We start from the raw sequence: 12,168 nt of genomic DNA on the forward strand, positions 1-12,168 counted from the left end.
CCCTAGGACCCACTGAGAGAAGAAGAAGAAGTGAAAACGAATTGTGCGATATTTTATTCATTACTGCATTGTTCATGTTTGTTTAGTTAAAATAATGTGTCTAATTGTCAATTGAGTGCAATTATTATTTTAATACCGGTTAAATACTCGACTTTAACTAATTTATATTCCCGCGCAAACTAGTCGCAGGACTGAATGAGCCCCGTCCCGTGGAGACGGTAACTGGGAAAAATCCAGTGTTCCTAGGTGCTCCTATCTTGAAAAGTCCGTACGCTCTCCGGATGGGCTCGTGTATGTCCGTGCCGCTCCGTGCTCCGTCAATCGCCTCCCGCGATTTTTAAATATTATGAACTATAGTGGTGAATCTTGATAAATGAGAATTCTAGTTCAAAGTATTGTGAATTTTTAGCCATACCTACTAAACATCAATTCCTATAAGAACTTCCATGATTTTTCCTCTCCGGGCAAAGCAAATTCTGAGAAAATTTCAAGGAATGATGTTGATTTGTTCTCTTTTAAAAAATACCTAGCAGTGATTTTTGAATGCTGCGAACAAACTGTTGTAGCTACCTATGTCCAAATTATGCTTGAATAGCGTCATTCAAGTACCTATGTCCTCTAGAAAGCATTGGCAGGAAAAAATAATCGGAACAATTATAGGTACCTAAATCAAAAAGCAATAGGTAATTCAAAAGAAAGGAGCTGACTTTTCATGAAATTCATAATTCCTAACCCATTGAACTGATTGAATAACATACATTAATGCAAAAAGTACTAAATCAGGTCCTGCATGATACCTGGGTTTTATTCGTGGCTTCTTTATATCAATAACATTGGCGAAATTGAGAAATAAAAATAAGAAAAAATGTCAGAGTGATCAAACACAAAAGCACAACAATACAGAAAACAGGGACGGACCCAAAATGAAATGACTGAATTTTGATAAGAATACAATATAATTAATGCAAAAAGTATCTAATTTGTTCCCGAACGATACCCGGCTTTCATACTAAACATAATTGTATCAATAACTTACGCAAAAGTATTAAATACTGCAAAGAAAAGCGGATTAACAGACGCACGGACTGGGCCGGGCGAGCGCATGGACCTTAAATGAAATGACTGGATTTTGATAAGAATACAATATAATTAATGCAAAAAGTATCTAATTTGTTCCCGAACGATACCTGGCTTTCATACTAAACATAATTGTATCAATAACTTACGTAAAAGTAATTAATATTGCAAAGAAAAGCGGATTAACAGACGCACGGACAGGGCCGGGAGAGCGTACGGACCATTTAAGATAGGGAAAAATTTTCCCATAAGGTTTTGGTCCGTCCGCGCGGCACGGAAGTATCCGTACGCCTGGGATCACTGGAAAAATCCCAGAAGTTTCCTTCCTGCGATTCGAACTTGGGACAAATCCTATGAAAACGTCCCGTGGAGACAAGGCCGAAGGGTTCGCCGGCGGCGCCGGGTCTGCCGCGGTACGGGACGGGGCTCAGTTCAGAGCTGCACCACCAGAGTGCGCTCCGCGCATTTTCCTCATTCGCATCAATTAAATCATTCATTTAAATTATTTAATTGAGATTCTCGCTGTTTCATGACTTTAGATCTTCAGTTCAACCTAAAGGCTATGCGCACCCTCAAAAACCCTAGCGCATTAGCAGGTGTTTTATGTCATTTTCGTATTGTCAGTCCGGTCCCTCCGGGGAAGGTGCCCAAGTCGAGCGCCGCTGGCCTCGGGTGATTCTTCCAACCGGGCCGCCGGGTAGTGATTTTACTCCGACCGATTTCTGTGCATTCGGCGAGCTGGTAATCGAAATACGGGATCTCCGTTCCCGACGTACGTTTCTCTCGATTCGGCGATATATCGATTATCGACGAATAATCGATTATCTGATATCGTCGAGAAGCTCACATAAGATGCAGGTGCCTCACGAATCCGCTGCCTGCGGCTGTTGCCTGAACATCCCCCCTCCCTCGCGGAGCCCGCGTGGCGCGCTTCGCTTGCGCCTGGCGCCCGGTCTCCGCCCCGCTCCCTACATCCCCATTCCTTGGCCTCGCCCACCTTTCCTCGTTTATCTCGCGCTGGTCTCCGCCCCGTTCCCCACTCCCCATTCCCTAGCCTCGCCTTCTTCGCATTGTTTCTCTTCCCTCGATCGTCATCGCGGTCGCGATCATAGCCTCCTGACCGACGTCCCTTTGTCTTTGTCCGTCGATCACCAATTCGTCACTGATTTTCATTCATAGTTTTGCTTTCTTCCCCGCCTCTCTCACACAGATGAACCCACCGTGATGGCCGCTCCAGCGTGTGTTGATTGATTATCGCTCTTGCTCTTGCTACCCTGTTCAATGATGACCAAGTTGGGCTTACAATATTTTTCGGCACTTCAGTTTTGATTTTAAAATTAAATTTTAATTCTCTACAACAAGGAAGGTATCCGTTATGTGCGTATCATCTCTGAAACCCTGACCCCCCCCCCCCCCCCCTCAAGTTAACACTCCACTCGAATGCGTACCGGATTTAGTCACGCCACGCCACTGACGAACATACCATCAAGTATGAATCATTCAACCTGCATTTTCAACCGGAACTAGTGGAACCTATCTTTGAATAACTTCTTTTCTCTCTGATACCAAAATTTTGAAAATCGACGGTGAAACTACCAAACCACGTATCTCGGTTTGCGACGTCGCAGACTTCCTGTCATACTTTATTTTTTAAATGAAAAACTACTTAACATCCAGTCTTGAAAATTTCTGTGATTTTTCCTCTTTGTGCGGAAAAAATTCCGTGAAAATTTCAAGGAATGATATTGATTTGGTCTACTTCAAAAAAATAAAATGTGAGCGTAGATTTTTAAACACCGCAAACGAGATACGTGGTTTGGTAGTTTCACCGTCGAAATACCCCATCATGTGTCATCATTCTAGGTGCCGGTAGCCACCCCGGCCCAATCCTGAAAATAACTCCTAAAAAATTGACCAAAAAAAGGGGGGGAAAAAAAAAGTTGAAGACGGGTGGCTGCTGCCTTACTAGATATACACGGAGAATATATAATTACATACGTTTGGTCATAAATGAATTTTTCGATCAAAATACCATTAGTTTGCGAAGTTTCAACACGAAATGTCCACCAGGACGAGTAAGTACAATCTGTGAGTACCTTTTCTTTTTACCCCCGAGATCATGTGTTTGTGTCAACCAATTAACAAAAGTAAGGTCCAAAATGAATTATACGATCTAAATTCCCATAGGATGCCGAGTTTCAACACGAAATGCCCACAAGTACGAGTAAACATCATCTCTAAGTACTTAACTTAAATATTCTAATGTTTCTACGGAAGGTTTGAAAGAACGCGTAAAATTGTGTATTTGCGTTATTATATTGAGAAAAGAAAGGTCAAAAATGAATTCTACGATTAAAATAACCCAGGAAAATTGTGGTTTAGCACGAAATCCCCAGGAGCGAGTGGAATAATACGTAGCCGAAACAAGTTGGAAGTAAGACAATGACCGGGACGAGCATTTTCGCGCCACCGTGAGTAGCCGGTGCGAAGCAGAGAGGCGGAAAACCGAGCAGTGCCGAGGCGTGATTTCGTGAACGATCGAGTATCGGTGTTTCCCCATTAGAAGCTATGGTAAAGAATCGATTGTTGAGGCGATTGTTGCGATCGATCTATCTATCGATCTTTTTCCATAGGTTAAACCAATCGATATATCGCAATGGCACTGAACAGAGTATGGCAGGCAGTGGTTTTTGGCGGGATCGAGGATTCCGAGAAAGTTTCAAAGCGGGTACAAGGGTTTCCGGACAATTTTTTCCAGAATGATTCTATTTCGCGCTAAAAGTAAGAAAAGTAAGTAGGTCTGTAATCACTGCGTAAAAATATGTGGAACCTAATCTTGTTTTTTCCAGAATTTTCTTACTTTAAAGATGTTAGCCAGCTGGGATCCTCTCATCTTGTGAACTTTCTTGGGGAAGCGTTTTAGAGCTTTTATCAGGGGTGGATGCAAATCCCACGAGAATCCTCATGAGATTGCACTAATCGAAATAACTTTAACTGATTCTGATCGAAACAGGCTTTCGAACCGATTATTTCGAAATTAACGATTACGAAATGATCGCTCTATCGTTTCGTACGAACCAACGAGCGAAATATCGTTTCGAGGACAGCCCTATATAGCTGCATTTTCTGAAGTGTTAAGACAGTGCTTTCCTAAGTCTTTTTACACTTAAAATGAATGTGAAATTGCACAACCTTTGCAACATAGGTAGATGCAGGCGTAAGTAAGTAGAATAGTTTTCACAAACCCGCTTGTTGTTTCACACAAGTTGACAGTCATGCTATTTTTTTTGCAGGTTGTGATATCGATTTTAGAATTGGAAGAGGAAGATGGGTTCCTCCATGGAGAACTCTAAAGTGCTCAGTTATCTATCAAAAGTAAGTGATTTTATCATGCTCAGTTATTTTGAAAGTTTATTTTTTTATTGCTCATAAATTTTTATAGAAGACCAATGTAGTCAATAATTAGACGTCACGAAAGCTCGCTCATCATACGCAAAGACTCAGCTAAATCCTGTGTACATCAGCACTCATTAGTGGCGATATCTGAATGCATGTATTAACTTGTTCAGTGATGCAGAAACTCTCTATATATCGACGGTGAAACTACCAGACCACGTATCTCGGTTTGCGACGTTACATGACTTGCAGTCTTACTTTATTTTTTCAATGGAAAACTAGTCGATGTCAGTTCTCAAAAACTTCTGTGGTTTTTCTTCACCGTGCAAAGAAAACTCTGTGAAAACTTAAAGGAATAAAATCGATTACTTCTCGTTCAAAAAAATAAAATGGGAGCGGAGATCTGTAAACACCGCAAACGAGATACGTAGTCTGGTAGTTTCACCGTCGATATGTATCAATGTGGTCATTAAAAATGAGATACCTCTTACAAGAATAGGAAAAAATGAAACCCTGTTAGCCAGGCTGTTTCTCCGTGCCAAGATCACTAAATGTGTCAGGCCTCTTAAGCGTAGATTGGCGAGCGCTTAGGTATGTTTCTATCCCCAACAATGACCTAAACGTGATCTCTGGCACCCCACCTGTCCATCTCATTCTCGAAGAGTGGATCAACTTGGAACGTGGAGTGCCTCGCCCTGAGGCAAGGGGCTCTATTAGGGCCAAAAGTCAAGATGAGTGGGAGGCTACAGAGGACTTGGCATAGACCAAGCGTCTTGTCCCCAACTTGGAGCCTTGGTTGTTAAGAAGGCGCAGAGACATCGATTTTTATATATGCCAGTTTTTATCAGGACATGGGTGTTTTTAAAGATATCTGTGGCGTAGAGGCATTGTTGTGGACAGCGTTTGTCCGTTTTGCACGGAAGAGGATTCTTTGGAACATACCTTTTTTGGTTGCGGCGCTTTTCAAGAGCAGCGGGCTTCTCTCTTCGGTAGCCTCGGGGTGCTCACCCCGGATACCGTGGTGGATAGAATGCTGGAGTCAACGGAGAATTGGTTTATGGTATCAAAATTTATTAGGGAGATACTGGTATTTAAAGACAAGGCGATAAATCCGCCTCCTGTTGAATTGCCTTGTATCAAACCCGTGCTCCTCTCACGTAGTTGATTGAGCGTTATTGGCGCCTCTAAACTGTTATTTTGTACTTGAATATTTTGTCATAGGTAATAGTTGAATTCCCTTTGTCACTGCTTTTTCTCGCTCTTTTGTCTCAAACTCCTTTATCGAATTATTTGTATTTATAAGTTTGCTTATTGAGAAATAATAATAATAAATAAAAAGACTGTTTCTAAATTTTCATTTTTATAGTGTTTTAGTGATGGAAAATTCAAACTTTTTTTAGTCAAAAGTGTTATTTTCTTTTCTTTTTTCTTAAATGCAATAAGTACCTAGGTATTTTAGTGTATAGGTACCAGGGAAGGTTGTCACCGACCTGGAAAACCGGGAAATGCCAGGGAATTTTTTTTTTATGTCAAGGAAATCAGGGGAAATGTCTGGGAATCTGTAAAAATCCAGCATGTCGGGGAATTTTATTTTGCCTATGATTTTTATGTCCAGGAAATCGAAAAACATGGATTTTTGGGTTGAAAATTGATGATAATTCAAGTTTCAGAGAAATGGAATCAACACCAAAATTTCTACCAGAATGTTTGCTGACATCTTTTAAATTTTAAAAATGAGGCAAACATATCTGGCATAAGTTTTGGCACCATACATTTTGCTCTCTTTATTACACGCTATTCCTAAAACCTGAAAAAATTCTTACTTATATCTAGTCAGTATAACGAAGCCGAAAAATTAAGAATGTTTTTTCTTTTTGTCGGGGAATTATTTTTTCCGTCTCTCAGGGAATTTTACATTTTTCCCGGTTCTTTGGCCGTTTTTGTCAGGAAAATCAGAAAAATGTCAGGAAATCTTACTTTCGAAAATTGCAAGACACCCTGTAAGGGTGCATACCGTGTGGAAGTTATATTAAGTCATGTATTTTTTTTTCCAGTATCAAAACAAAGATCGAACAAGGAAGGATATTATGCAAGCGCTACAAGCATACCATGGATTAGCTTGCAGTGGTGGCCTTTACAGTAAGCTCTTTTTCCATTCAAATTAGTTGATGTTAGAACCAAGGGTGCAAAAATTTCCAAAATGCCAACTGTTTTCTGCGGTTCAGCATTTTTATCCCATTGCATTTTTTCGATTTACCAAGGCTCATTTTATAGCAAAGTGCCCAATCTCCAGGTAAAGTGTACAATTGCGCAAGAAAAAGTCATCACTTTTGTAAATTGTCTCAAAACCCACGATTTTATCCTAGGTTCGCAAGGTAGGGCAGTTTATTTTATGCACCCCTGGCTAGAACTCTATAAGCGCAGTTCCAAGAGCCTGAAGCTTCAAGAAGAATGCCTATTGCTTGGACTCTTCAGATGAGTGACATGTTAAATTTTAACACTTACCAATTCATTTGTATCTTGATTTTCCCTAATCTCTTAAGGCTTTGATAATAATTATATTGTGATTAACCTCACGGAAAAAATTAAATTGCTGATTTAACAATTAAATTGCTAAAAAAAGTGACTGCAATATTTCAACTTAGATTTCACAACACAAAAACGCCACTTTAACCACCCCCATGGTTAAATTAGCTGACAATAGTGGTTGAAGACGCATTTTTGTGTTGTGAAATCTACGTCAAAATATTGCAGTCACTTTTTTTAGGAATTTAATTGTTAAATCAGCAATTTAATTTTTTCCGTGTGTGCAGTTAGAGATGAAAATGGAAATTTCAAGCAAAATATTTCATGAGATTCCATCATAATCAAAAAACTTCCTTAAAATTGAAAGAACCTCAACCAGGGGTGTAAAATTTTCTTGACTGGTCACTTTTGGGAGAAGTGTATAGGCACCTGATAATTGGAAGAAAATCTGAAGTCATTTGGTCTTTTTCTTTTTTAAAGTTAATCAATAATTACTACCACGTATGAAAGTACTACTCTATGAAGGGAACCTTTGAACAAGTTGTTTCCTGAGAAAGGAATTGCTTTGAGTGTAATTTTTTGCAAAAGAAACTGTCTTATGCATGCTTTTATGCAAAGAAAACAGCACGAGGTGCAATTCATTCCCCAACGGCTGCCTCAACAAATTTGAAAGGAAAGTAGTCATATGTGGACAGCAACATTAAAGCAATCTCTAAATAATGTGTGGGCTAAGAACTTTCTGCACCCCTGGCTCTAACCTGAATTGGTCATTCCGAACCTTAGCTTCATCCTCATTCAATATTATTACAGCTTGGTTCATAGAGAATCATTTCCTGATTGTAGAACTCAGGAAATAACTCGAAGCTCAAGATTTCAATTCTTTAAATTTTGGGCTGTGCCATTCGGAAAATTGCACGAAATAACTAAAATATATTTTATGAACGTAGGCTGTCTAAGCTTAAAGCAAGCTCAATTTCTTCGCCTATCATTAGCAAAATGATTTGGAACATGAGTTATGATTTTTTATAGTTGGTGCAGCGTGCAGATGCCGCTTTCTGTAAATTAATGGATGCATTTCCATCAAATTTTTAGAAACATGACAATTTATTTTATCCTCTACAGTCAAGCATATCATGGATTTTCCTCCCATGGTTTATTAAATGATGTAATCAATGCCAACCAGTGCAAATGTGTGCGTCCTAGATTGACTTTTCAAAAAATGAGTGAAGAGTCCAAGAAAACCACACCAACCAAAATGAAAGAAGATGTAATTTGCCGTGTTTTGCGAAAAGCGATATCTGCGTTCATGCTGAACACAGAACCTTAGATTTTATCAATTTTTGCCAATTCACAAGCTGCAATCATCGCAGACCGCTTTTCCAACTTTCGTGACTGAGATAGTCAAGGAATGTATTTTCTAGTGTCTGTGGTAATCCTTAAAATTTATTACCTCTAGAAGCATTTTGATTTTAGCAATGTTAACAAGACTTCTTTTTTGAACTAGCTTTCCGTGATTTCACAAAAAAGGACTTAGTTTGTTTGGAAGGAACAATTCCCATAACATACAAGAGTGAGTACTGAAAACAAAAATCTTGACTGTCCAAAGGTGGTCAAGATGGATTAACTGGCGCATGTGGCACCTACATTTTTACTTGGTTTTTGCCTTAAACTTCTGCCTGTGAATTGAAAGCACACAGTTTTTTTTTGTTGCTTTCTTTACTTAATGCATCTTATCTTCAGTTTGATTTTAGCTGTTTTCTCTGGCCCTATTAGTCACCTCTCTGTAAAATTAAATTGATTGACATCTTAGTGACAGCAGTCAGTAGCCATTATCATTGTTCTTCTGCCGTAGAGAAAAAAATCTAAACAGAAGTTTCAAATATTTTTCCTTCAATATTCAATGGCATCCTGACAGATTAGAAACATTTGAGCGTTAGGAATCTTCTGTATCAACTTTCTCACCCTCCTCTCGTATTTGACATTGCATAAAACTTTGTGACGTAATGAAACAAGCAGACAAATTATGACAAACAGTTTTTGACAAAAATTTTCACTGATTAATATTCTGGAAATCAAAAAGTTTAAAATAAAATTTGAATCTGACAACTTCAGCATGTAGCTCAAAATTTGATATTTTGAAGCTGTAATGTCAAATGAAGCTTATTACACATAATTTATGGCATATTTGACACTTGAGTAGGTACTGTTTTGCTATAAGCAGAGGGATTTTCAAAAATGACAAGCTGCGATGTCTAAGGTCTGCTTTTATTCTTGCATCGCGAAGTTATGAAAGTGGCAGAGGGTTCAGGAAAACTGGAATTAGCCTGTTCCATAATTTGAGATGTAGATGAGGAATAGAGGTACAACTTAATCTATTTATTTTTCTTAAACATCAGTTTCTTTTACTCTTCTCTCCTTCAACCAAAATTGTGGAGCAAAAATTTTGTTTTGCCCAGTGAACCTTCTGCTTTCTATATCGTTTTTAATGATTTTTTCCCGTAGTTGTATATTCTTGATGTTGCGCAGTTTCATTTTATTATTTTTTCTTTGGATTTTCAGCTTAAAACGCTGTAGGTGCTATCGTAATGCAGACTTCAACAGTTGTATATACGAAGCCAGAAATTTCCTGTATTTCCTTTGTATGACTCTTTATCAATTTTTTTTTATTTCTTATACAATTCTTTTTCCTTTTTTTTGTCTAAAACTTCTTCTGTATAGATCATCGTACCCAGAAGTGCCCGAAGCTGGATTTAATTTGCTCGATTTGATACCCTTACATAGCTAATGAGCTTAATTTAAAATCACTGAAGCACTTAATTTGGACAAGCCCATTGATAATGCTGATAATAGCCCTGCCAAAATAATCAATCACTTCATTTTTCATCGATTTCATTATTTATTTATCATTTCTCTGCTCATTCTAATTACATATTTACAAAATTCTTATCTCTCTCATAACTTCTCACTTGTTAGGATCAAGGTTGCCGTTTTACTGGGTTTAACCTCTCACCATCCCCCACCCCTTAGGCAAGTTTCTTGCTTTATTCTTGTTTTGTTCCCTGAATTTTTCTCCTCGCTTTAGCTTCTACAAATGATAAAAAGATAGCTCTAGAACAACAGAGAAATTGAGCAAAACGGCAACTGCGCTCCAAGTGTAGTTGAGAATTTGATGTTGCATTGCAGGCCCTGGCCTTACAGAAATTAAGAAGTCAGTGCATGGGAGTACGCATATGGAACGATCCTATCATCGATTTCGAGAAAAGTTGCGCCTTGGTAAGCTCACACTGAGATCTGAAGAGCATGCACCTCAAAAAACACTCCAAGTATTTTAGAAACTCGTTGGCACTGCGAGCAATGTTTCGGTTCTTAAGGTTTATTTTTCATGTTCAAAGCGTTAATTTCATGGAATTTCAAGGAGTGAGATGATACTAACTCGAGCAGTAAAAGTTGACGCTTTGTCTCATGAAGAAATAAATTCTTGAAACTGAAGTTTTGCTTCGGTGCTCAGCATTGCAAGGATGCAAAAAAACTTCCAATTTTTTTCAATTACTGATTTCAAACTCGAAGCAAGGCAGAAAAATGCAAGAAAAGTAATTAAAACACTAAAATAAAATGAACTTCAAGTATCCTTAAAAAACAAAGGAAAGAAATGGAGGAAATCTTTTCATTATTTTTGTTCTCTTAGTATAACATCGCTCATATACGGGTGTGTGAATTGTGAAAAACTCAAAAGAGAATCTTTCTCTTTTTATGAATATGCTTTTTTTGAGGGACTGCTCCCTCTTTTTCCCCTCAACATAAATTTCAGAGAAATTTGAAGGTCAAGGCCCTTCTGAAACCCCCCTTCAAAAGTAACCACACCCTCTTTTTATGCTAGAGCCCCCATGTACGAAAACTGACTTCTGGAACATATTTCCTAATTAGGAACTTGAACATTGTAAAAAGGAGACAGGAATTGTATTTTTAACAGAATTTTGTATAGAGCCTGGGATCCTTCTCTTGTAGTGAAAGTTCTCTTGAGGCTTGCTATCAAGTTTACACCCTCAAGCTAGTTGATTCCAATAGAAAGTCTCACCAAAGAGCTAAATAAGCTTACAATTAGTTGAACTTCAGCGTAACCTTTTCCTGACAGAGCAAGTTCTAAAAAACGGAGAAAACTCCTATTTCAGACTGAATTCTCATCGTTTTTTTGTCGGCTTATCCTTGATAATCTTATTTTAGAGTCCTGTCATTCATGTCTCTCGCAAAGTCTAGTTACTGAATGCTTGCTCAATTCACAAATTATCACCTTTATTTCATTTACCATAATCATCACTAATTCAACAAATGCCGTGAATTTTTTTTTCACTGCCAATAATTTACTTCGAAAGATTTCCAGCAAACTGCCAATCCTTTATGAATAGCATGTGTCACACTGTCAAAGCTAGCCATCAAAATATCAAGGTCAGATGTTGTGATTGGCTTATTCGATGACTTGGATCAATCACAGCACGTGATCTTGACACTTTGATGGAGTATTTTGATAGTGTGACACCAGGGTGTCTACAAGTCCAGGATTTCCGGAAAGTCCAGAAAAAGTACTGATATTTTAAGGGCGGTCCGAAGTACTGAAAAAGTGTGGAAAGTCCGCAAGAAGGGCCGTATTTTTTTCTTCACTTTTGACCCGATTTAAGCGAGAAATTCAAATTTTTGAAATTTTTCGAATTTTGTCGATTGGAGGTACTGAAAGAGTACTGAATTTTTCTATTGAGTAGGTACTGAATTTCTTGGGAATGTACTGAAAAAGTACTGCAAAAGAACTGACTTTTGGCTAGCCTGTTTTAGTAGACACCTTCGACGCAGGCTAATGCATCAGAATTCCGCATTTTCTCCCAAGGGCATAGGTAACATTAAATTGTTCACCCTCAGAACCTGCGAAATTCATGATTATAGACCCCTCAACCCTCATCCTCTATTATTAATGATTTTTCCAAATTTTCAAAAACGGCACTGTATCCAAGCAAGCAAGTCTGACCTAGTTTTTTAAGATTAGCAGCTTGACGCCTGTGTAATAATACACGTCGCTATTTTTTCTGTCTTCACCCTGCAGCGAAAAGATGCTAGGAAAATGTCTGAGTTCGAAGATTATGTTACTGAAGTGAAGAGAGGACGTGGGAGATGAAAACAGAA

General features: G+C 38.5%; 1 protein-coding gene across 5 annotated transcripts in view; it reads left to right on the forward strand.

Moving 5' to 3' along the window:
• Window positions 1–12,168, forward strand: part of TSG101 (tumor susceptibility gene 101) — a 30,652-nt gene that overhangs the window by 7,799 nt on the left and 10,685 nt on the right. For 2 of the 5 annotated variants that reach the window (XM_072305001.1, XM_072305003.1), the window contains exons 2-4: window positions 4,371–4,452; window positions 6,528–6,612; window positions 8,504–8,569. In XM_072305001.1, coding sequence (XP_072161102.1) covers window positions 4,405–4,452; window positions 6,528–6,612; window positions 8,504–8,569 — 199 coding nt within the window. In that variant the 5' untranslated portion in view covers window positions 4,371–4,404. Of the gene's footprint in view, window positions 1–4,370; window positions 4,453–6,527; window positions 6,613–8,503; window positions 8,570–10,182; window positions 10,273–12,168 lie in introns of all 5 variants that reach the window. The other 3 variants (XM_072305002.1, XM_072305005.1, XM_019058392.2) reach the window with 2 other exon arrangements.

This window comes from Bemisia tabaci, chromosome 10 (genome assembly GCF_918797505.1).
Source record: "Bemisia tabaci chromosome 10, PGI_BMITA_v3".
In the NCBI taxonomy this organism is placed as follows: Eukaryota; Metazoa; Arthropoda; class Insecta; order Hemiptera; family Aleyrodidae; genus Bemisia; species Bemisia tabaci.